This window comes from Staurois parvus, unplaced genomic scaffold, assembly GCF_062004578.1.
Source record: "Staurois parvus isolate SC_StPar_1 unplaced genomic scaffold, SC_StPar_1.0 ptg000426l, whole genome shotgun sequence".
In the NCBI taxonomy this organism is placed as follows: Eukaryota; Metazoa; Chordata; class Amphibia; order Anura; family Ranidae; genus Staurois; species Staurois parvus.
In genome coordinates, this window is record NW_028318222.1 from 1,951,840 (window position 1) to 1,974,595 (window position 22,756).

At 39.9% G+C, this 22,756-nt stretch overlaps 2 protein-coding genes across 2 annotated transcripts in view; one reads left to right on the forward strand and one right to left on the reverse strand.

Annotated features, from left to right (window-relative positions):
- The window catches only part of RHOJ (ras homolog family member J), a 133,399-nt gene extending 128,627 nt beyond the window's left edge, over positions 1-4,772 (forward strand). Inside the window, exons 3-5 of the mRNA XM_089687484.1 lie at positions 589-753; positions 2,509-2,604; positions 4,059-4,772. Of these exons, the coding sequence (XP_089543610.1) occupies positions 589-753; positions 2,509-2,604; positions 4,059-4,205 (408 nt within the window). The 3' untranslated portion in view covers positions 4,206-4,772. The remainder of the gene's footprint in view (positions 1-588; positions 754-2,508; positions 2,605-4,058) is intronic.
- A 1,469-nt stretch (positions 4,773-6,241) lies between these two features.
- GPHB5 (glycoprotein hormone subunit beta 5) lies at positions 6,242-14,616 on the reverse strand. Its single transcript, XM_089687485.1, has 3 exons — positions 14,579-14,616; positions 9,460-9,686; positions 6,242-7,217 (listed from the first exon to the last, which is right to left on the reverse strand). Exons 2-3 carry the CDS (start codon positions 9,661-9,663, stop codon positions 7,029-7,031), a joined length of 393 nt encoding a protein of 130 aa, XP_089543611.1. The 5' UTR covers positions 9,664-9,686; positions 14,579-14,616; the 3' UTR covers positions 6,242-7,028.
- Between the last annotated feature and the right edge of the window lie 8,140 nt (positions 14,617-22,756).

A 22,756-nucleotide genomic window follows, 5' to 3' on the forward strand; every position in this document is an offset into this window, starting at 1 on the left:
TACTTGGAAACATTTTTCAATAAACATTTATTGAAAGGATTTAGTAAGCTGCCAAAAAATTAATGTTTGCTTTAGGGTTTATTACTGCTTTAACATTTTGCCTGAAATTCCGATTTAAGAATGTCTTAAATAAGAATCGTGTAGAGAAATAGACTTCCTCTGATCTGAGTTGCTGAAGGCATCACAAAGTATACAGCTGCCACCCCAATCCCATTTAATTATCCTTCCCAACTGAGCTGGTTTAATGGAAATAGGGAAAAGCACCAAACTATAGGTCATGTATTTCTGTGCTAAATTAATATCTAAATGAACACAAGGTAGCAGAAAGCAATGCGGCTAGATAAGAAAAAAGGAATTATAGCAGATTTGCCATTTAGCACCCAATCAGAACCTTTCTTTAATTCTTCTTGTGTCATCCTTCGGGGTGAATTTGAATCTGATTGTTTAAACTAAGACATATCTGAAACTTTGATTAATGAGGCCTCTTTAATGCATTATTTATACATAATACATGGATGCACAAAGCAAAAATGACGCACCGACTGACAGAGATGTTTCATACTATATAATACATTTTCTTTTCTACAGGAAGATTATGACCAGCTTCGACCTCTCTCATACCCAAATACAGATGTGTTTCTGATTTGCTTCTCAGTCGTCAATCCAGCTTCGTATCACAATGTCCAGGAGGAATGGGTGTCAGAAGTCAGAGCCTACATGCCACATGTACCTTATGTCCTAATAGGAACACAGGTAAATGTACTGAACTGTACAGGACTTTAGGGAGCTAAAAAAAAGTGGCCCTGGCATATACATGTGTACAGTTGTGCTCAAATGTTTGCATACCCTGGCAGAAACCTATGGGTTTCTCTTTGTATCCCAAACAATTCTTCTGGCAGTTATGGCTGCAATCTTTCTTGGTCTATCTGACCTTAGCTTGGACTTTCCACTTCTTAATAAGTGATTTAACAGTACTGATTGGCATATTCAAGGCTTTTGAAATGTTGTACTGGAAACAAATAAAATTTAAATTCTGGGCCTGTATCTTATTTTCTCACACACTACACTCATATAGAACATCAAGTGCCCTCTATAGATATTTGACCAGGATAACATAAGGTCTTGATTTATTATTGCTTGCAGATAAAGGTGGTATATGTGAAAAAATGAGACAAAACTGACACGGTGTAGATATTTTAATGATGTAAATAAACAAAAAATGCACATCTGTCAAGTGGAAATTGTATTTTTTCAATTTCAATCCTACATTTACCACCACTTCAAATCCATGAAATTAGAATCCAATGTTCTATTGATCCAAATGAGGTACCAATGGTTAGAACCTCTTTAGGAGTATGCAGATGGAACTAGTGTTATTTAAACCTTACACATCCAAGGTCTGGTGTTTCTCTTTGCTACTGGAATGTTTGGTGTCATCATGCATTCCCTAAAGTTGGCCGTATATGGATCAAAATTCGGCTGGTTCAGCAGAGGAGATTAGATCCATGTATGGACAGACTGATTGTCCCCAAGTTGATCCATCGACTGACTTGAGTACAAACAGCCTGTCAGATTTTTGACTGCGACTGACACTGGCTGTGTTGATGGAGAGTCGAGTGATTTTCCTTCCACCTGAGGTGGAAGAAAAAAAAATCGAATCATCTATGGGCTGCCCAAGGCCTTTAGAAAAAAAGTTGTAAATGCTTGAGTTTGGCAAAATATCACAAAACGGTTTGAAATCAATCATTTCACTGTAAGGGACAAAATCAACAGGTAGTGGTGCACATTTCAAACTGCTAGTCCAGGACTGGCTAACCCAGCACACCCAAGAACTGACCTATTGATACTAAAAGAAAAAAAAAAAAACATAAAAATATTGAGTCATGGGGAGGTGTTTGCAAGTACAATCAGAAAGAGATTTCACAATTTCAGCCTCCATGAAAGTTGTGTAAAAAAAAAAAACAGTTGCTGTCCAAACAAAACATTGGAGCAAGCTTACAGTTTGCCATTGAACATACTGTATAGGCAATTACCAGGCCTTCTAAAAGTCTTTGCTGAGGACTGATCAAAGATAGAGTTGTTTGGTAACCGTAATAGTAGACATAGTTACAGAAAACCAAAGACACTATTGTAAATTAACAAAAAAATTTTATTAGTGTTTACAATTAGGAGCAGCAGCATTTATTTAGGAATTATTTCACTATTTTTTTGCGCTGGTGATTTTTTGTATATACTATTGTAGATTAACCTCAACTTACCTCAGCTTCAATTAACTGTGAAGCTTAGTGGTGGAAATGATACTGTTTGGAATTGCAATTGTAAGCAATGCTGGATGAGTTATAATATCCTGCATTTTGATGGGTCTTTGCAGATAGGTGTAATGCAACATTACTATCAAGAAAGGTTAAAGATCAAAGGTTAAGAAAGGTTAAAGATCAAAGGTTAAGAAAGGTTAAAGAAATGTGGATCTTAAGGTTTACCAGTTTGTACATCTTATTTTTCTTGTAGATTGATCTACGAGATGACCCAAAAACACTGGCTCGACTTCTCCATATGAAAGAAAAACCAATTACCTATGAACAAGGAATGAAACTTGCAAAGATGGTAGGTTTTCTAATACTGATCAGGTTCTAATATCAGGTGAAGGGATAAATATAACAACAACAAGTTCAGGGGAAGAAAACTAGGCAGTTACCCATGGTCTTATTTCACTGGTCATGAGGAAGCAGAGTTGCAAGAGCCAAAGATGGGGTGGGGTCTCTTGCCTATACAGTTTTGGGGCTACAAGTATCCATTGATCTTGCAGTTAGCATCGGAAAGTTTTAATCTCATTGCTACCTATACATTATATAATCCAAATCCAGTCTTCTCACCCTGGATTGTTTTTAGTGTTCTTACCTTTTTTAAAGTGGTTGTACAGGGTGAAGGTTTTTTACCTTCATGCATAGAATGCAAAAAACCTTCACCCTGTACAACCACTTTCAGTTTGCAGCTTCCTCCACAGCCCATCCTAATACTTACCTGAGCCCGATCTCGATCCAGCGATGTGCATGAGAACAGCAGCTCTCCCAGGTGTCTCTCTCTTCTTTGCTTGAGGCACAGCAGTGGGAGCCATTGTCTCTCGCTGCTGTCAATCACAGCCAGTGAGGAGGGAGCAGGGGGCTAGGACTGAGACACACAGAGCTGGCTTGGTTGCGAGCACGCATGAGTGCCCCCAGAGCAAGCAGCTTGCTCTGGGGTCACTCGGCAAGGGGGAGCGGCCAGAAGAACCAGTGGGGGACCTGAGAAGTGGAGGATTGGGGCTGCTTTGTGCAAAGCCATTGCACAGAGCAAGAACAGTAAGTATGACATGTTTGTTATTTTAAAGAAAAAAAATGTAACCTTTAAAACCACTTTTAGATGTATTTTGGCAAATCAGGGGATACACAGGGTCCTCTTTCTCCTACAACAAGAATAGCCTCCTGCGCATAAGTGTGGTACCCCTGTTGGTGTACAGGAGATCATATGGAAAGTCACATATAGCCTTGCTGCCCTCTAGGACTTGGGGGTGATTTGTAGTAAGCAGGAGAAAACAGTAAAGAGAGAGGGCATACCAGCCTAGTGCATTATCCAAAAAACATTCAATATAAATCCAAATAAAAACTACCATTTCTTCTAGGCGTGATGAGCATGTATTTCTTCTATGCTTGTGAGTAGTTTTAATTTGGATTTATAGTAAATGTATTTTGGATAATAAACTAGGCTGGTGCGCCCTCTCTCTTTTCTGTTTCCTCTTCTTCCTATCTTCCTGTCTACCAATGGACAGTCATCAGTGATACAGAGATTGGTGCTGACATAAGTGCACAACATTGTACGGGGCAGACTTCCACAATGATGATGACACATCCCCAGGGAGCAAGTCCATGACACCCTGGGCTTACAGGAAGTGGGTTAAACGACACTGGGCAGACCAGAAAAAACTGGTGCTAGCCCATTGAGTGTTTATAAAAAAGGAACTGTGTTTCCTGACCTATTTAAAGATGAGGGCCATCATAACGTTCTATTGTTTTTGCCCTTAGATTGGAGCACAGTGCTACTTAGAGTGCTCAGCCCTGACTCAGAAGGGGCTCAAGAATGTATTTGATGAAGCAATCCTTACAGTCTTCCATCCAAAGAAGAAGAAAAAACGTTGTGGGAAGTGTCGCAATTCTTGCTCAATTGTCTAAGGTCATTCCCAGGAATTGATTGGTGCTATTGTACAGTGATGGGAGCAACCATTCAGAAAAAAATACTATGGAGTTGGGAATATCCACTGTATGAAAAAAACAACATGGAGGCCATGACCAGTGACTGTTCCATTCACCTCTGCGGAGCCTTTGATCTGTGACACCTCCATGTCGTAAGATGCAGTCGCTGTATTCCTCCATCTATTCCTCTCTCACTGTGATCATTTTATATGAATTGTATCTATACACAATATGTGCCTTGTTTTCCAATGGACATTTTTCACCAGTCACTGGACGTTTTAGCCGCACAAAGAAATTCATGCCTTACTTTGAACAAAAAAGGACTACAGATATTAAAGACTAGTTGTCAAAGACAGGATAGCATTCCTTAGTTTATTAAAAAAAATGCATCCATTTTCTAACACTATTAGATTAGTACCTTGGAGCCATTTTATTATGGTACAATACATATTTAAAGGTCAGTTTCTGTTGCTTCACCGAAAACCATTGTTTGTGTTTTAGTTAAACTGTTACCTGTGTGTTAAAAAAATAAATAAATGAAACCTTCCTGCCTTATTTTTTATCAGTTTGTTGCATTCAGAGTTTCCTGACTACAGACCATGACAATACCTAAAATTCAAAATGGCGGTCCAAGGTAGAGATTTTATCTGTACAGCTGCCAACCAAGTGAGATGTCCGGGCCTTTGAGTTTTTTATGTTTGACATAATTTCAGTTAAAGCAAATGGAGTCTGAAAACCAAGCTTGTTTTAAGAAATCCGTGGGACCACATTTACATTGGCCAGAAGGGGCATTGGTAATTTGGAATCTGGTATAATTCAGCACTTATGACTAAAAAGCACTAAAACACATGAATTGTACATTATAAAATGCAAGAAAAAACATAAAACAGAGAGGGCGCACATACCTAGTGCACGGGGGTACAGTCGCAGATGGGGGCATTGTCCTGCGTGAGTGCATTTTCTGCTGGAGTGCAAATAGCAGTTGAACACAGCTCCCTGATCATGTCCTCTCTGCTTTTTCACAGGTAAATGCTGTTATGTGATCTCCACTTTAAATTGTCTCCCTGCTACGCACTGACTTTCTGCATACTTAGGGTAAATGCTGTTATTTGATCTCCACCTTAAACTGTCTCTCTGCTACGCACTGACTTTCTGCAAACTTAGATTAAATGCTCTTATGTGATCTTCACCTTAAACTGTCTCATTGCTATGCACTGACTTTCTGCAAACCTCAGGATAATTAATCCTTGATCTTTTTGTCTGTTTGTGGTGATTGATTCTCACCTCCTTTGCCTTTCTGTGATCAGAGAATCAATCATCTTTGATGACTTTGGCCTGTGTTTGTGTCTGGTCTGATTTTGACCAACCTCCCCCAAATTCATGTGATCCTTATCAGTTCCTAATTGGGGCAAAGAGGGGTTGCTCATTTGATCATCTTCCTATAAATTTAGACCAGCTTATGGGGGAGGTCACAGACAGCGGGTGCAGTCGCAGAGAGGGGAATTGTCCTGCGTGAGTGCATTTTCTGCTGGAGTGCAAAACAGCAGTTGAACACAGTAGTGTATTTTCTGCTGGAGTGCAAAACAGCAACTGAACAAAGTAGTATATTTTCTGCTGGAGTGCAAAACAGCAGTTGAACACAGCAGTTTAACTAAAGCAGGATAACTCAAGGAGAAGGAAGATACAACAAAGAACTCAGCGGGAGTAGAAAATGTCCCGGCATCAGTGGGATTAAAAAAAACAAGGTAAAATAGTGCCCCAATCATTGGTGTCCCTGGGAGAAATTATGTCCCATTGTTGGTGTCAGTAGACGGAATAGTGCCCCATCATTGAAAAGAGAGCATTAGCAGAATTTTGTCCCACTGTTGGTGTTAGTTGAAGGCATGGTGTCTCATACTTGGTGTCAGTAGGAGGAATAATGTCTCATATCAGTAGGAGGAATGGTGCCCCAAGGGCCAGATAAAGATAAGCATCCACAGTTTGTAGACCACTAATCATTAAATCATTAAAAGGAGCAGGATGGAATTTTTTTTATTGAAACAGATTTCTAACAAGGTATGAATTTTTCATTTGGGAAAGTCAAATGTAAAAAAAAAAAAAATTAAAAAATGTGAAGAACTTTGGAACAAAATTTGTTAAGTCATCGAATGTACTATGAATTTTCATACGATTGTTTATACAAACATGCCTTTGAAAATTCTAATAGTGTTTTGCTAGCTTTACAAGGGGCCTGACTTCCAAAGCTGTCATATGTAATATTGCATGCATGTTGACACATGTGAAATTAAAGGCAATGTTTTATGGAATTTTTTGTGATATTAATGTCTGATTTGCAAAAAATTCTTACAAGGTAAAAATCTAAAGTAGCTTTGAGTTAAACAAGTGATTGCATGGCCCGATGTTGCTTTCATCATTTCACAGGAACAGAGTGGGATTTGACTAAAATTTTAAAAAAATATTTAATGCCTTTATCTCTGAATAAGGTATACATGCAGAGAGCAAAAGTTCTCCCTCATGCCCCAGCTTCTACTAGAAGCGAGGAAACCCCAGTCAGGCAATGGTATTTAGGGTGTAGAATGCTTACATCTCTACAGAACAAACAGTTCTGTCTCCCTGTTAAAGTAAGCAGAACAATAAAAGATTGTCTGGTAATTAAACTATATTTCAATGGGCTCAGAGAAAGAAAAACTCCTGTATCAATGCTTTGGGCATATTGTATCATAAACGTGATTTTTTTTTTTGGCCCAATTAATGCAATTATATATGTATAAACAGAGCAAGCTAGATGGTAATGAGAATTTCTTAAAGCGCCTCACACTCCGTAGTTGCAGTAGAGCAAACCCCACAGTCACATCTGATGGCCACAGGGTAAGTGAAGAATGGGTCCACGCTGGGCAGGCAGTTTGGCAATTTCACAGTAACCAGCTTAGTTTCGTTGTAGGTGCAGACTCTGTGATAAGCATCTATGTAGGGTGGATCTAGGATAGGTTTCTGTTATAAAAAAAAAAATCAAGTTACTTTTTATTTTTTTAGAAATTAAAAAAGATTTAAGATACCTACAACAAACATACTGTATGTGGGGGCACTACTAAGCCTGTGAACAATAGAAGGGAATGTTCAATAGCTATATCTATTTATTTATTAAGTTAGCAAATATCCCTTAGGGGGCAGCCTATACATGGGACACAGGTCTGAAATGTAATTTATCATCAGATTATCTGTGTGCATAGCCCAGGGGTGTCCCAACTATGGCCCTTCATCTATTGAAGTACTACAAGTCCCATCATGCCTCTGGGTGTCTTGCCCGTGGATGTCAGAGTCTTGCAAGGCCTCATAGGACTTGCAGTTCCTAAACACTTGGAGGGCCATAGTTTGGACACCCCTGGCATAGCCCAACTGCCATCTTATAGGGTACATACATAGAATTTCACCAACCATTATTTGGGGTGCATGGGCATCTCAGCTGTAGCCAAGGGTTGAGGCAGCCAAGGTAGGAATCACTTCTTTTTTATATTTAATCTTCAAAATATGCTAAAATAAATGTTTTAGGTTAGGTTCACATGAGCACCTATAGTTATAATGTGTTCCGTGCCAGCCATCGGCATCAGCATGTGTCAATGTAGTTAATATTTTTTTTTTTGGTAGGGCTACTTACTCCCTTGCATAGAAACACTGTATGGCAAAACGTATGTTGATACTCCTCCAAATTACAGGGGATTTCCAGTGAAGGGTATTGTTAATGCTACGGTACGTACAGAGCCACTTTAAACAATTGTACACTACCAGTCTTAGGGTAACAGTTTGGGGAAGGCCCATTTCTGTTAAAGCATGCCTATGCCCTTGTACACATAGGCAGCTCTATAAAAACATTGATGGATTTGGTGTTGAGAAAGTTGAGTGCCGTGCACTCAGCCCTGACCTCAAATCTACTAAACACCTTTGGGAAATACTCCCAGAAGAGTGACGGCTGTTATAGCTGGCAAACTCCATACCGAATGGACTACAAAAAAATGGTGTAGCGCTAAATAAATACTAACGTGTGCATTAATCAATAATCAGACAATGCAAATACATAAAATATACCGTGTCAACATAAATATGTGAATAAATACAAAAATATATGATATATACAGTGCAACCCCAGCAGTATGTATATCCCCAATCTGGGGAATCAAAAACAAAAAAACGTGACCAATGTGATTCCCCCTTCAGGAATACAAATATATATACAAGTGCAAGTGTACAAACATCAAAACCACACTAAGTGATGACTAATAAATGTCCACTTAATAAACCAAAAAATAGGCTGATTGGTGCACCACACAAATGACTCGCGTGTCGATAATTTCAGCACAACGTGAGGTGACTATAGAGCCAAATAACTCGTGAATCCTTAAGTGGCCAAAGTGCCCCCTCACCTCCTTTCAGTGACCAAAAGGGCCAGCTTGCTTTATGGATAAGCCACGCTTTCACAAGGATTACCACGTCATCAAAAAGGACCTTCCTGGATACTCCCGCAGACTATTACTCCTCCTGAGCTCTCATAAGCAGTTGCTCACACAAAAGGATCATAACAAAAATAAACAAAGATCCTCCATAGTGTGAATCCATATTTAATCCATCAAATATATATAAATAAATGCCCACTCACATGATATACAGGAATGTTCAGGTTTTCCCCATACTATGGGTGTATTGGCATGGTTCCTGGTGTTCCAATATGGCGCCCACGCCATAACTGATGTCACCGCGCACCGGAAGTCCTGTCACTGCATACTGACGCGTTGCGTCACGATCACGTGACTTCTTCAGGGTATACCCTGATACCCTGAAGAAGTAACGTGATCGTGACGCAACGCGTCGGTACGCAGTGACTCAGCTTCCGGTGCACGGTGACGTCAGTTCTGGCATGGGCGCCATATATTTTATGTATATTTTATGTATTTGCATTATCTGATTATTGATTAATGCACACGTTAGTATTTATTCAGCGCTACACCATTTTTTTGTAGTCATTTACTTTGTGGTTGAAGGTAGGTGTCAGCAGCTAAGGGTAGGGACCGTCCATTTAAGCACAGGGGTTTTTTCTATTCCATACCGAATGGGTTATCCAACAAGCTCATAAATGTCTCATGGTCAAGTGTCCACAAACATAGAAAGATAGCTAAAACCTATCTAGCAGAAGTGGAATTATGGAAAAGACTATTTACTAAAATCATTTAAAGGTGCTTACCTCCCAAGTTTCACAGCGCCCCCAACAGGCATCTGTTGTAACACGCAAACCCTTACAGCCCGGTTTCTTAGCCAAGAAGGTGAATTCCCTAACAGCACAGCCAATGAATGTTCTCAGGCTGAAGTTGGAGATGGCCAAAGTACTCAAGCAGCTGTTTAAAACCAGAAGTTGCAGGGAAACCAGGACAACACTTTTCTGATTCATTGTTTACAAAGGCCACTTGTTACCTACATAAAACAATGATAAATCAAGAAGAAGTGTGAAAATACAATAACCATGTATGCCCAAATAGGCCCATATATTCAAATTTTTTTTGTGCTCATGCTTTAAGCAAAGTCAAGATAGAACTTTCATTGTGGGCATTTTGTATGGTACAGACATGCAGTTTTCCCCTCACAAAAGAGGTTGTGAGTAGTAGAAGCCAAACAAGTGAATCCATTATAGCAAAATGCATATTTATATACAGGTGAAACTTGAAAAATTAGAATATCGTGCAAAAGTTCATTTATTTCAGTAATGCAACTTAAAAGGTGAAACTAATATATGAGATAGACTCATTACATGCAAAGCAAGATAGCTCAAGCCGTGATTTGTCATAATTGTGATGATTATGGCTTACAGCTCATGAAAACCCCAAATCAACAATCTCAGAAAATTAGAATATTGTGAAAAGGTGCAATATTCTTGGCTCAAAGTGTCCCACTCTAATCAGCTAATTAAGCCATAACACCTGCAAAGGGTTCCTGAGCCTTTAAATGGTCTCTCAGTCTGGTTCAGCAGGAATCTGTCAAGGTCCTACCTTTTCCCTGAGGTTATGTTACTCCATGTGCTGGCGTCCATCTTGGACTCTGCTGTGCATGGTGGGAATCCTTTTATGCCTTCTGGTCTCTGAGGTCCATCCCCCAGAGGGGTGTGGCTGATGACATATAAGCCTGTGGCCCGCACATGCTCTTTGCACTTGTGTCTTGTGTCTTTGTCTTGCTACAGCTCTGTGTATATGCTCGTGACTCTTCTGGTATTTGACTTGGTTTGTGACCTGACCATTCTCTGTGTTTTCCTTCGATCTGACCCTCCGTTGCTGAACCCGGCCCGTGACCTGTTATTCTCTGTCTACTGTTCTGTACCGTTTTGTCCCGTTGTTGTCGACCCAGCTTGCCTGACTACGCTATTGTCATTCTCACCAGCTACACGCTATTGGTGGCGGCCATTACCGCAGCCGGGGTGTCTCAGGGGCAGCGACCTGGTTCCTGGCTGCGTCAAGTCCATCCCCACCATCAGGGGCCCTGGTGAAGGGCAGCCTGGGACTTAGACTCCGCGCCCTGAGGGACTTCGGTCTGTTGGTGGTGGTTGTCGTCAGCCAGTGCGTTACCCTGCCACTAGGCCTACCTGTCCATTCCACAGCCCTGCCCTGACAGAATCACAATCATGGGAAAGACTGCTGACCTGACAGTTGTACAGAAAACCATCATTGACACCCTCCATAAGGAGGGAAAGCCTCAAAAGGTAAGTGCAAAAGAAGTTGGATGTTCCCAAAGTGCTGTATCAAAGCACATTAATAGAAAGTTATGTGCAAGGGAAAAGTGTGGAAGAAAAAGGTGCACAAGTAGCAGGGATGACCACAGCCTGGAGAGGATTGTCAGGAAAAGGCTATTCAAAAGTGTTGGGGACTTTCACAAGGAGTGGACTGAGGCTGGAGTCAGTGCATCAAGAGCCACCACACACAGACGGATCCTGGACATGGGCTTCAAATGTCGTATTCCTCTTGTCAAGCTGCTCCTGAACAACAAACAAAGTCAGAAGCGTCTTACCTGGGCTAAAGAAAAACAGACCTGGTCTGCTGCTCAGTGATCCAAAGTCCTCTTTTCTGATGAGAGCAACTTTTGTATCTCATTTGGAAACCAAGGACCCAGAGTATGGAGGAAGAATGGAGAGGCACACACTGCAAGATGCTTGAAGTCCAGTGTGAAGTTTCCACAGTCTGTGTTGATTTGGGGAGCCATGTCATCTGCTGGTGTTAGTCTACTGTGCTTCATTAAGTCCAGGGTCAGCGCAGCCGTCTAACAGAAGATTTTGGAGCACTTCATGCTTCCTTCTACAGATGAGCTTTAAGGGGATGCTGACATAATTTTCCAGCAGGACTTGGCACCTGCCCACACTGCCAAAAGCACCAAAACCTGGTTCAATGACCATGGGATTACTGTGCTTGATTGGCCAGCAAACTCGCCTGACCTGAACCCCATAGAGAATCTATGGGGCATTGCCAAGAGAAAGATGAGAGACATGAGACTGAACAATTCAGAAGAGCTGAAGGCTGCTATTGAAGCATCCTAGTCTTCCATAACACCTCAGCAGTGCCACAGCTTCCATGCCACGCCGCATTGAGGCAGTAATTGCTGCAAAAGGGGCCCAAACCAAGTACTGAGTACATATGCATTGCTTATACTTTTCAGAGGTCCGATATTGTTCTATGTACAATCCTTTTTTTGTTGATTGCATGTAATATTCTAATTTTCTGAGATTGTGGATTTGGGGTTTTCATGAGCTGTAAGCCATAATCATCATAATTATGACAAATCATGGCTTGAACTACCTTGCTTTGCATGTAATGAGTCTATCTCATATATTAGTTTCACCTTTTAAGTTGCATTACTGAAATAAATGAACTTTTGCACAATATTCTAATTTTTTGAGTTTCACCTGTATAAGACAGCTATAGTACTAAGGTTTCCTTGTAAAGCCATTGTTAGCTTTGTTTTACCTTCAATTATTTTTTACATTTCTAACAACTCAGAACAAAAGTTGTTGGGCAAAGTGAAAAATGGTGAAAAAAATGCAAACTACAAAACAAATGATTAAGGCTCCTTGCACACAAAAATGCTGGGAAAAAAATGCTGGATAGAAAACACTAGTAGTAGCATTTTAGTAGCGTTTAGGGGTGTTAGTGTTTAATTAGTGTTTTTACAGTACATGTAGAGGAAATGCTAGAAAAAAGCTGTAAGCAGCGTTTTTTGAGCATTTAGGAGCATTTTGCGGTTTATTTTCTGCTGGAAAAATGCTCCAAAAACTCTACAGAACAATTTTTTTCTGCTCCTAGATGCTGAAGCTCAAGAAATATTAATAGCCTAAAATAGTGTGCATGGAAACATAGGATAACACTATTTAGCTTCTAGGAGTTGGAAAAAAAAAGCTAATAACAGCTGTAGGAGCTTAAAAAAATGCTAGTGTGCATGGAGCCTAAACATAACAAACATGCCACCGTGAGGAAAGATCATTCTACAGCCTTTAAAAAAAAAAAGTCAGATTTTAGGTGGTGTACATTATCACCAAAATTTTCAAAAGAAAAGCTGTCTATGGCCAGGTTTAGACAGTTATAACATTAAGTTTTCCCCCTTCCTCCTCAAGTGAATAATCAAAATTTTGGATTCTCCCTCATTTTTAGTCCCAGTGACAATGGTCACCAGAACACAGAGAGGCTGGATCCACTCAACAGTGATACATACATCAAAAAAGGAAAAACAAAATGACATGGGTTCTAACTCTTCACTGATCCATTTATTTATTTTTTTTAATCTAGATACCTTGTAAATAGATCTGATAAATATTTTACATTGTTTTTTGCATTTTTATTTGCCTTGAAAAAAATAAATGTTCCTATTCAGCCAAATAAGTAGAAATCATGTAAAGCTTCATGATATCGCTTGCGTCTTCACAGATAACAATTGTAAATATGACTCTTGCAGTGTACAAAATAATGTACATAATGCCGTATTATACTCTCTCTCTCTCTCTATCCATTCAGTTGTATCTGTCCCTTGGTGATTGCATGGACTGTAACTTGTAAGTGACTTTTTCCATGAATTCTCTTAGCAATTATTTTACAGGGTAGGTTGCCAGGTCTTTCCCCAACCCCTACCATGCAGGAGATCCCGTGTGGCCAGGGATGAAACTAGGACAATTTAGACAGGAGCCAATTAACCTACCAGCATGTCTTTGGAGTGTGGGAGGAAACCGGAGTACCTAGAGGAAACCCACACAAGCACAAGGAGAACATGCAAACTCCATGCAGGAGGTGTCATGTTTGGGAAATGAACCCATGACCCATTTACCGCACGGCAGGCGTGCTAGCCACTAAGCCACTGTGCCGCCCCCATATTATACTATGGAGCAGATTTCCTAAAACTGTTGCACACAGAATCTGGTGCAGCTGTGCACAGTAACTAATCAGCTTCTACCTTCAACTTGTTCAGTTAAGCTTTGACAATGAAACCTGAAAGCTGATTGGTTACTATTCACTGCTGCACCAGATTCTGTATTCACCGCTTTTAGTGAATCTGCCCATATATATATAAAATTCTACTTGGTTTAAAGTTAAATAAACTTTCTCTACTCAATTTGATTTGACTACATCAACAGTCAGGAAGATATAAATGGACAGAAAAGATGTGAATAATCACTATTGCTGGCACTGCAACATTCCTTTTTAAGATAAAGAAAGTAAAGAACAGGTATAAAAAAAACCAGGAAAAATCCCTCCGTAATTTGTTAAACTTTTTTGTGAGGTTGCCATCTCCATCCAGACATTCCTTCCTTCCCTGCAGGCTAGCGCAGCAAATTAGCTTAACAAAAAAAAAACATTTTTTTCATTATTTGCTTGTTTTAAATAACCTCTAAAGTCTGGCAGTTGAAGCAAGCTTCAGAAGTTAAAGAATGTGTACTTTTCTAACTTTTCAACCTAAATAAACAGAGATCTAAGAAAGCTATTTTGTTAACTTAAATATCTTATACAATACACTATTTTATAGAAAAAAAAAACACAGGCTCATGTCTCTAAAAGTATTGTTTTATACTGAATAAATCTGAAACATGGATTTAAAATTACATTTAGGAATAAAAATAATAAAAAAGAAAAACCTTAGAAAAAATGTAAACAAATCATAAGTTTTCTATAGGTACATTATTATCTTTAACATGCTTGACAAACATTTGAAATGATCTAAAAATGTATTCACCTGGAAATTTAAAAAAAATAATAATAAAAGCATCAATAAATCAAAACAAGAAAGACTCTGTTAACAGTCTATAAAAACTACACTTATACAACAAAAAAAACAGTTCAAACCTTTTCTACAAGCTATTTTCTCTCTTGCTCCTTTGCTGATCTCTGCTATATCTTCTTGGTTGTTGCATATTTATATATAGAAAGAGTCTTGTCAATCAAAGTAAATCAAGGCAGATCCTTACATGAACTACCTGGAACATCAAACGTAGTACATGTAAGACAAGCAACTGCTTACGTCAACGTTTTTTTTTTTTTTCTTCAAAAAGTATCTTCTGCTAAAACAAAATAAAAGGACTTACCTAATAACATAATTACAATAGGATTGGAGTTGACAAGATGTTTCCTAACCTCGCTCCTAAATAAAATTTATCATAGGTGGTATTATTGCTCAAAATTGACTCACAAGAACAATTTTAAAAACATCTTTAAATTGCCATGAGGGAGAGATTCTTTTTTTTGGTCAGTGCTGTTTTGTATCTAATGCTGGCTATATACACCACAGTTTTCAGATAATGACAATGGATCAGTACAATGGCTAAATGGTTAGCACCAGGGGTAGGCTGACAACTCATGGGGCCCCCAGGCAATAGGGGATCATGGGGCCCCTGTGTCCTTGCCCAAACTCAAAAAAGCCTATGAAAAAGGTACCAGGGGCATCTCATGGGGCCCCCTACTGACCCCGGGCCCTCGGGCAGTGCCTGAGTTTCCAAATTATCAGTCCGTGCCTGGTTAGCACATCTGCCTAGCAGAACTAGGGTCATTGGTTCAAATCCCAACCACAGCACCTCCTGCCTGAAGTTTGCATGTTCTCCCTGTGTCTGTGTGGGTTTCCTCCCACACTCCAAAGACATGCTGGTAGGCTAATTGGATGCTGTCTAAATTGGCCCTAGTGTGTGTATGTATGAATGTAAGTTAGGGACATTATATTGTACACCACTTGAGGGTTAGGGACTGATGTGAATGTACAATATATATGTAAAGTGCTGTGTAAATTGACAGTGCTATATAAGTACCTGAAATAAATAAATAACAAATATTTGGTCTACAAACAGAAGTGCCCAGTAATACTTGTGCAATTTGGGAATTGAAATCACATCTAGTGAATGCCCGTGTCTTAATATTTGCAATTTCTAAAGTAGTTCTTGCATTACTTTTCTGCAGTTTTGTTCCGATTCACATATATAGAATATAATGGAAATTGCACTGCAAATTGCAAGAAATAATTGAAAATCCTAACAATAAAGCAATAAAGTCTTCAGAATTCACACCTGAAATCGTGCTGAAATTGCCCACAAATCTCACGATTTTAAATCACAGAGGTGTGATCGGTGACTAAGGCAACTTTTCACCTACAGTATTGATCACCGTTTAGTAACTCTTGGTTGTAAAGGGCTTTATAGTGCATCAAACCCAAGAACAAAAATTTTATATATTGCAGCTTAACAGTCCCAAAATTTAATGGCTGCATTAATTTTCTTTATTTTCACTGGTAATCCTGCCAAGAACACATTTCCTGTCCTAGGGTAACAACACCCACTCACTGTTCTGCACTTATGGGGGAGCAGGGTTGTTACCCAATGACAGGATTACAAAACACCTCCTCCTACCCACTTCTCCATAACATAGAGGGGAGGGTTCAGTAGTTTATAGAGAGAGCTAAGAACAGTGTAACTGAAAACAGTGCAACACAGGCAGGGAGCACAGAAAGTTATCAGCTCATAAGCTTTCCAGCAGGATCAATGGTATTTGTTTTTGCACCTATCGAATAGATATGACAAAACACTATCAATGGTATATTTATTAAAGTGGAGTTCCGGCCCCCCCAAAAAAATTAAAAGTCAGCAGCTACAAATACTGTATATATTTGGGCACTTACCTGTCCAGGGATCCAGGGGTGTACTCACCCCAAGCCTATTCTTTAATCGGCTGTCAGGTGCTTGCGCCACCATCATGACTACAGGAAACCAGCAGTGAAGCCTTCACCACCAATTTCCTACTGTGCATGCGCGACACATGCTGCACTTTGTGAATAGGCCGCAGTCCTTTGGGACCTTGGAAGTGTCCCAGTGTGCTGCGGGGGAAGATGAACTTCCTGTTCAGCTTGACGAGGCCAACTGAGCCAGAAGTGGGAGTGGGTACCTGTCAAAACCAGGTACTGGCTCTCCCACAAAAGGTGCCAAATGTGACAGCGAAGGGGGGGAGGAGAGAGAAAAGCGGAACTTCCACTTTTTGGTGGAACTTCGCTTTAAACAAAAAGGCACAAATAAGATCATTTCTGCACATAAATCTTTCTACTCCTCACCTCACCCCTTCAGTCTCCTCTCGCATTACTAACCTACTAAGTGACATATCGGCATGGATGTCACTCCACTTTTTCAAACTAAATCTTTCAAAAACTGAGCTCATACTATTCCCTCCAGTCCATGCCCCCTCCCCTGACGTCTCCATCAAGATCAATAATACAACCATCACTCCCTCCCCTCATGCCAGGGTACTAGGTGTAATCCTAGACTCCCATCTGTCCTTTCAGCCCCAAATCCAAACATTGTCCAAATCTTGTAGACTTCACCTCCGCAACATCTCCAAGATACGACCGTTCCTAACCTCGGAAACCACTAAGCAACTTATTCACTCCCTTGTTATATCTCGTCTTGACTATTGTAACTCCCTCCTCATTGGCCTACCTCATCGCAGGCTATCCCCTCTTCATTCTATCATGAATGCTGCTGCCAGACTTATCCGCCTTACTAACCGTTCTGTATCTGCCACCCCTCTCTGCCAATCCCTCCACTGGCTTCCCATTACCCAACAAATAAAATTCAAATCATTAACAATAACATATAAAGCTATTTATAACTCTGCCCCATATTACATCACCAATCTTGTCTCCAAATATCACCTAAACCATCCTCTAAGCTCCTCCCATGACCTCCTGCTCTCTAGCTCCCTTGTCTCCTCCTCCCATGGTCATCTCCAGGACTTCTCCAGAGCCTCCCCCATCCTCTGGAACTCTCTACCCCAATCTATCCGACTATTGCCTAATCTGCCCACGATCTCTGAAAACCTATCTCTTCAGGGAAACCTATTCCGCCTTCAGCTAATAACGGAATCTTCTATTCCTTCTATCAGTTCATCCCCCACAGTTATTACCTTTTGTACCACCAAGCCCCTCCCTCTTAAATTGTAAGCTCCAAGGATCAGGCCCTCCTAACACTCTTGTTTTGAACTGTATTGTTGCTGTATTGTCTCCCTTTATATTGTAAAGCGCTGAGCAAACTGTTGGCCCTATATAAATCCTGTATTATAATAATAGCAATAATTTAATTGATAGATTTACATACACTTTAATTAATTTAGTTGTTTAACTACTGATAGCTGGTTGGAATTTCCTGAATGACCTGCAAAAAATTATTACTAGGATCTGTCACATATTTTTGTAAATTTTGTAAATTATATGCAACAATATCAGTGATATATGTTAAAATAAGAGGGAAGAAAAAACACACACACACACATATATATATATATATATATATATATACACACACAGTTCTCAGCATAAATGAGTACACCCCTTTTGAAAAGTAAAATTTTAATCAATATCTCAATGAACACAAGAACAATTTTCAAAACTTTTTTTTTTTTTTACAAAACTGAGTTTTATAGAACATTTCTTTAGCTCATTACATGAACGTACAGTTAATAATATAACTTAGATTACAAAATCTTCAGTTTTGCTCAAATTAGTTGATGCAAAAGGGAATACACCCTACAAAAACTACTCTATCTAGTATTTTGTATGACCTCCATGATTTGAAAGAACAGCACCTTCTAGGCATGAAATTAACAAGTTTGCGACATATTGCAACATCTATCTTTTTCCATTCTTCAAGCCTGGATGCTGAATGGAGAGTGATGCTCAACTTGTCTCTTCAGAATTCCCCATAGGTGTTCGATTGGGTTTAGATCAGGAGACATACTTGGCCACTGAATCACTTTCACTGTGTACTTGACTCATTGGAAAAGTTCACGTCGACCAAGGGCTCAGAGTGATGGTAGCATCTTCTCGTTCAATATAGAGCAGTACATCTGTGAATTCATGATGCTGTCTATGAAATGGAGCTCCCCAACACCAGCAGCACTCATGCCACTCAACAGGAGGACACTGCCATTGCCATGTTTCACTGTAGGTACCGTGCATTTTTCTTTGTACTCCTCACCTTTGCGACGCCATACAGTTTTGAAGCCATCAGTTCTAAAAACATTTATCATGGTCTTATCACTCCACAGTACAGAATCATAGTAGTCTTCTTCTTTTTCATCATGGGCCCTGGCAAACTCTAGGTGGGCTTTAGGAGAGGCTTCCTTCCTGGACTACACACATGCATGCCATTTCGCTGCAGTGTACGCTTTATTGTGAAAAGTATACCTTATAGCGTTGCTCCAAGCTATGGGTGGAAAAAAAAAGATCACCCCACCGGCAAGTGAGAAGAGGGGAGCAAGAGTCCAAGCAGTGCCAGTGTCAGCTAATACAAGTGAAGGGATGGATACTGCTCAACCGACCCCAGGAGTCCAATGTTCAGGTATGGCCTCAGCCACCATATTGGCCACACCCTCTCATTTCGCCCCATCCACTGGGGCTTGGTCACAGCGGCAAGTACGGTGGCTGAGGCCATTCCTCAACATTGGACTCCTGGGGATGGTTGAGCAGCGTCCATCCCTTCACTTGTATTGGCATACGCCATATTGTGTCATGGGAAACAATCACCCCAGTTTGGCTTTCTACTTCTTTAACTAACTGCAGTGATCTTGCATGGTGATTTTCTTTAACCCTTCTCATCAGAAGACGCTCCTGTCGAGTTGTTAATTTCCATGGATGGCCAGGATGTCTTTCTGAGATGGTTGCAGTTCCATTTTGTTAAATTTTTGTATCACTTTTGCTACAGTATTCTGACTGATAAGTAAAGCTTTGCTGATCTTCTTGTAGCCTTCACCTTTCTTTTGTAAAGAAATTATTTGCTTTCTCAGGCCTTTTGACATTTCTCTTCCATGTGGTGCCATTGCTGACAGCATAAAATGGGAGGGGTTTTCTCTGTTAATTAGCATCACCTGTAGTTGAATTCTTGTTAATTACGATTTTGTTGTCTAAAATTTAGCTGTGCTAAGACTTTCATTGGGGTGTAATATTTTTGCAACATGGTCCTGAATGAATTGGTTAGGGAAAAATACTTTTTGTGTGTGCAAATTAACAAATCTTGGCCCACATTCGTGGGAGCATTTTGTAGTGTAGTGTAGTGTCCCATAGAAAATTGATTCTGAAAGGAAAGTAAAGATTTCCTGACAAATCTGTTTAGGTGTACTCATTTATACTGAGCAATATATATATATATATATATATATATATATATATATATATATATATATATTTCAAAAGTCAAATATTTACATAAACCATATAACACACCATAACATATATACATACAATCAGTATATAACCCATACAGTGCGTAGAATTCATATCAATGTGTCACCATAAATAAATACAATTATAATATAATAGTTATTGAAAACATATAGTTCATATACTGTATATACACAGCAAAAATCTTCATCCACCATTATTAAACAAAAAACACCACCAAATATGCCACCACCTATAAGAAGGCAGCGAACCTTCTTGTTTAACCCCCCGATCAGGAACATCGAACAGCACTTTAGGATAATCCATTCTAACAACCTCTCTCAACTGAAACCTCGCCAGATCCTCCTCAAATCTTCCAGGAGGAAATTCAGCATATGCATCAAATGGAATGCATCAACCTCACAAAAGTTAAAGTACTACCTTAAAAGTTTACTAAATAATCACTTATCAGACACTTCCTTGTGTAGAATGCAGAGAGGCATGTGAACAAGAAAGGTCCCTCAAAGTCCACAGACATGATGATGTCATTAAGACCCACCCATCATGTACATGTTTTGTCATTCAACTTCCTCAGGGTGTAAGAGAAACCAAATTTCTAGCACCAGAAAACCAGCAAAGACTTAAGCTCATATTCGTCTGCATTGCTCATGTGCTCATATTTATGAGCGAAGAAGTAAAAGATGTGCTCTTCCAGTTCATCACGCTCATGCAAACAGCTCACACGAATTCCAATTAGCATGCACACTTGGCGCCCAATGGCCTATTTAAACTAGTCTGTGATTATGAGTAGTTACTGAATGGTCTTCAGCTTGTTCCTGTGACCTGATCTGCTGTACCTGTTTACCTGTGTATGGCCTGGCTTGCCTTTGGACTTTGCTTCAGCTTCTACTTAAAATCTGTTCACCTGATTACTCTGACCTCGGTCTGTTTACTGGACTTGCCTACTGTTTCAGTACTGCGTTGCCCAGCTGTTACAGACCTTGGCCTGCCTCCTGGACTTGCTCTGCCTGCCAATTTGGTTCCTTGCTGCCCGGACACTGCTGACTGCTGTTTGCTGCCTGTCTCCTGGTCCTGCTTCATCTTCTGCTCTGGTGCCAAGCTGCTCCTGCTCTCCATTCTGAGGACTGCGACTACCAGCTCCACCCACCTACAGAGTGGACACCACCAGCCAGCTACTCCGGCACTCGTGCCACTCTTTGCCCTCACACTCTCTGTCTCCACCTTCAGGAGTGTTGGGCAGGAGGTGCAAGAGAGGCCTCCATAACATTTCAGTCTTCACCAGGTATGTGATACAGGGTCAGTATCACTTACTGACATTTTTTATGTATACTGTATACTTTCAAGCCACATATGTAGCATATGCATACTTTCTGACTTAGCTGTATATTCACCATTTCTAGATCAATCTTTTCTTTTAATAGTGCTTCATGTTATCTTGTCCCTTAGCTCTGATGAAGGAGAGTTGTGAGCCCCTCGGAACATGTTGGATGTATCTTACACTTTTTTTATAATAAAGTCCAATAAATTTATACAAGACTTACTTTAAACTTGTAGCGTTCTCCTCCTTTGCATCTTTTCTGGACAACTCCAGGGATCCATAGGAGGACCCCACATGTTGGAGAGATCCCTCGGAGAACTGGAGACCACAGACTTGATCACACTTTTGGGTGGTGTGCTCCACCAAAATTTCCTGTGCAAAATATATGCTTTAAATATCTAATTAAAATCATTTTTTTAGTATATGTATTTGATAACTTCAAATAAATAACTCCTGTTTATCTTGATATAAATACAGTGCGCTGATAACTTTCTGTGTGTGAAGTCTTATCAGTTACATTCTTCTCAGGTCTTGCTAAAGTTTACAGAACCCGTCCCCCTATGTTAAAGAGATAAGGAGGTATTCTGTAGTCCTAACATTTCCTATCCTGGGATGACAATGCTGTTCCTCTTTAGCAGTGGTTCTCAATCTGTGGGTCGCGACCCCTTTGGGGGTTGAACGACCCTTTCACAGGGGTCCCCTAAGACCATCAGAAAACACATATTTCCGATGTGTAAAGAGCAGCTACTGTGTAGAAAGAAGCTGCTGTGTTGAAAGCAGCTACTCTGTTAAAAGCAGCTACTGTGTTGAAAGCAGCAGTATTAGAGGTAAAACGACACTCATAAATTATAATTACTGGGTAAATAATTTTATGGTTGGGGGTCACCACAACATGAGGAACTGTATTAAATGGTCACGGCATTAGGAAGGTTGAGAACCACTGCTCTATAGCTACAGCACAGTAAGTTGACGCTGTCACCCCAGGGCAGGAGGTGTGTTATTGGCAGGATCTTGAGGTGAAGGTAAAGGTAAAAAGTCTTAAAAAAATAAAACTATGCAGTCACTGCATCTAAGGAATAATAAACCACAATATATTACTTTTTGGTTCTTGGATTTTAAATATACTTTAAAGTAGCTGAAGCTATTTTTCAGAACCTACCAAAAATAAAGTGTTGTCTGTGTGACAGTAACCATTTCCAGTATAAAATGTATAGAACTGAACAGGTTACACTAATGGATTCTTGAAAGAAACTTTTAATGACAGCTAGATGGTTATGAAACCATTTCAAGTAATCCCATCCTTCACACTTAAATACCTTTGACAGAGCATAAAAAAGAAACCAATGTGGGCTAAATACACTGTAGCTTAATTTATCAGCTTCCCTATTGTTCCTGTCCATTCCCTTGGAATTCATTTACGTGTTTACAGAAATGTTTATTCCCTAGATTGCCTTGGTGATAAAGAGTTTGAAAGAAAGTATATAAAAGGATATTTTTA

Bases quoted from the DNA above. Each gene is read 5' to 3' on its own strand.
- GPHB5 (XM_089687485.1), bottom strand. From the start codon at position 9,663: ATGAATCAGAAAAGTGTTGTCCTGGTTTCCCTGCAACTTCTGGTTTTA. The intron at 7,218-9,459 runs GTAAGCACCTTT...TTTTTATAACAG, and splicing joins GGCGCTGTGAAACTTGGGAG to AAACCTATCCTAGATCCACC.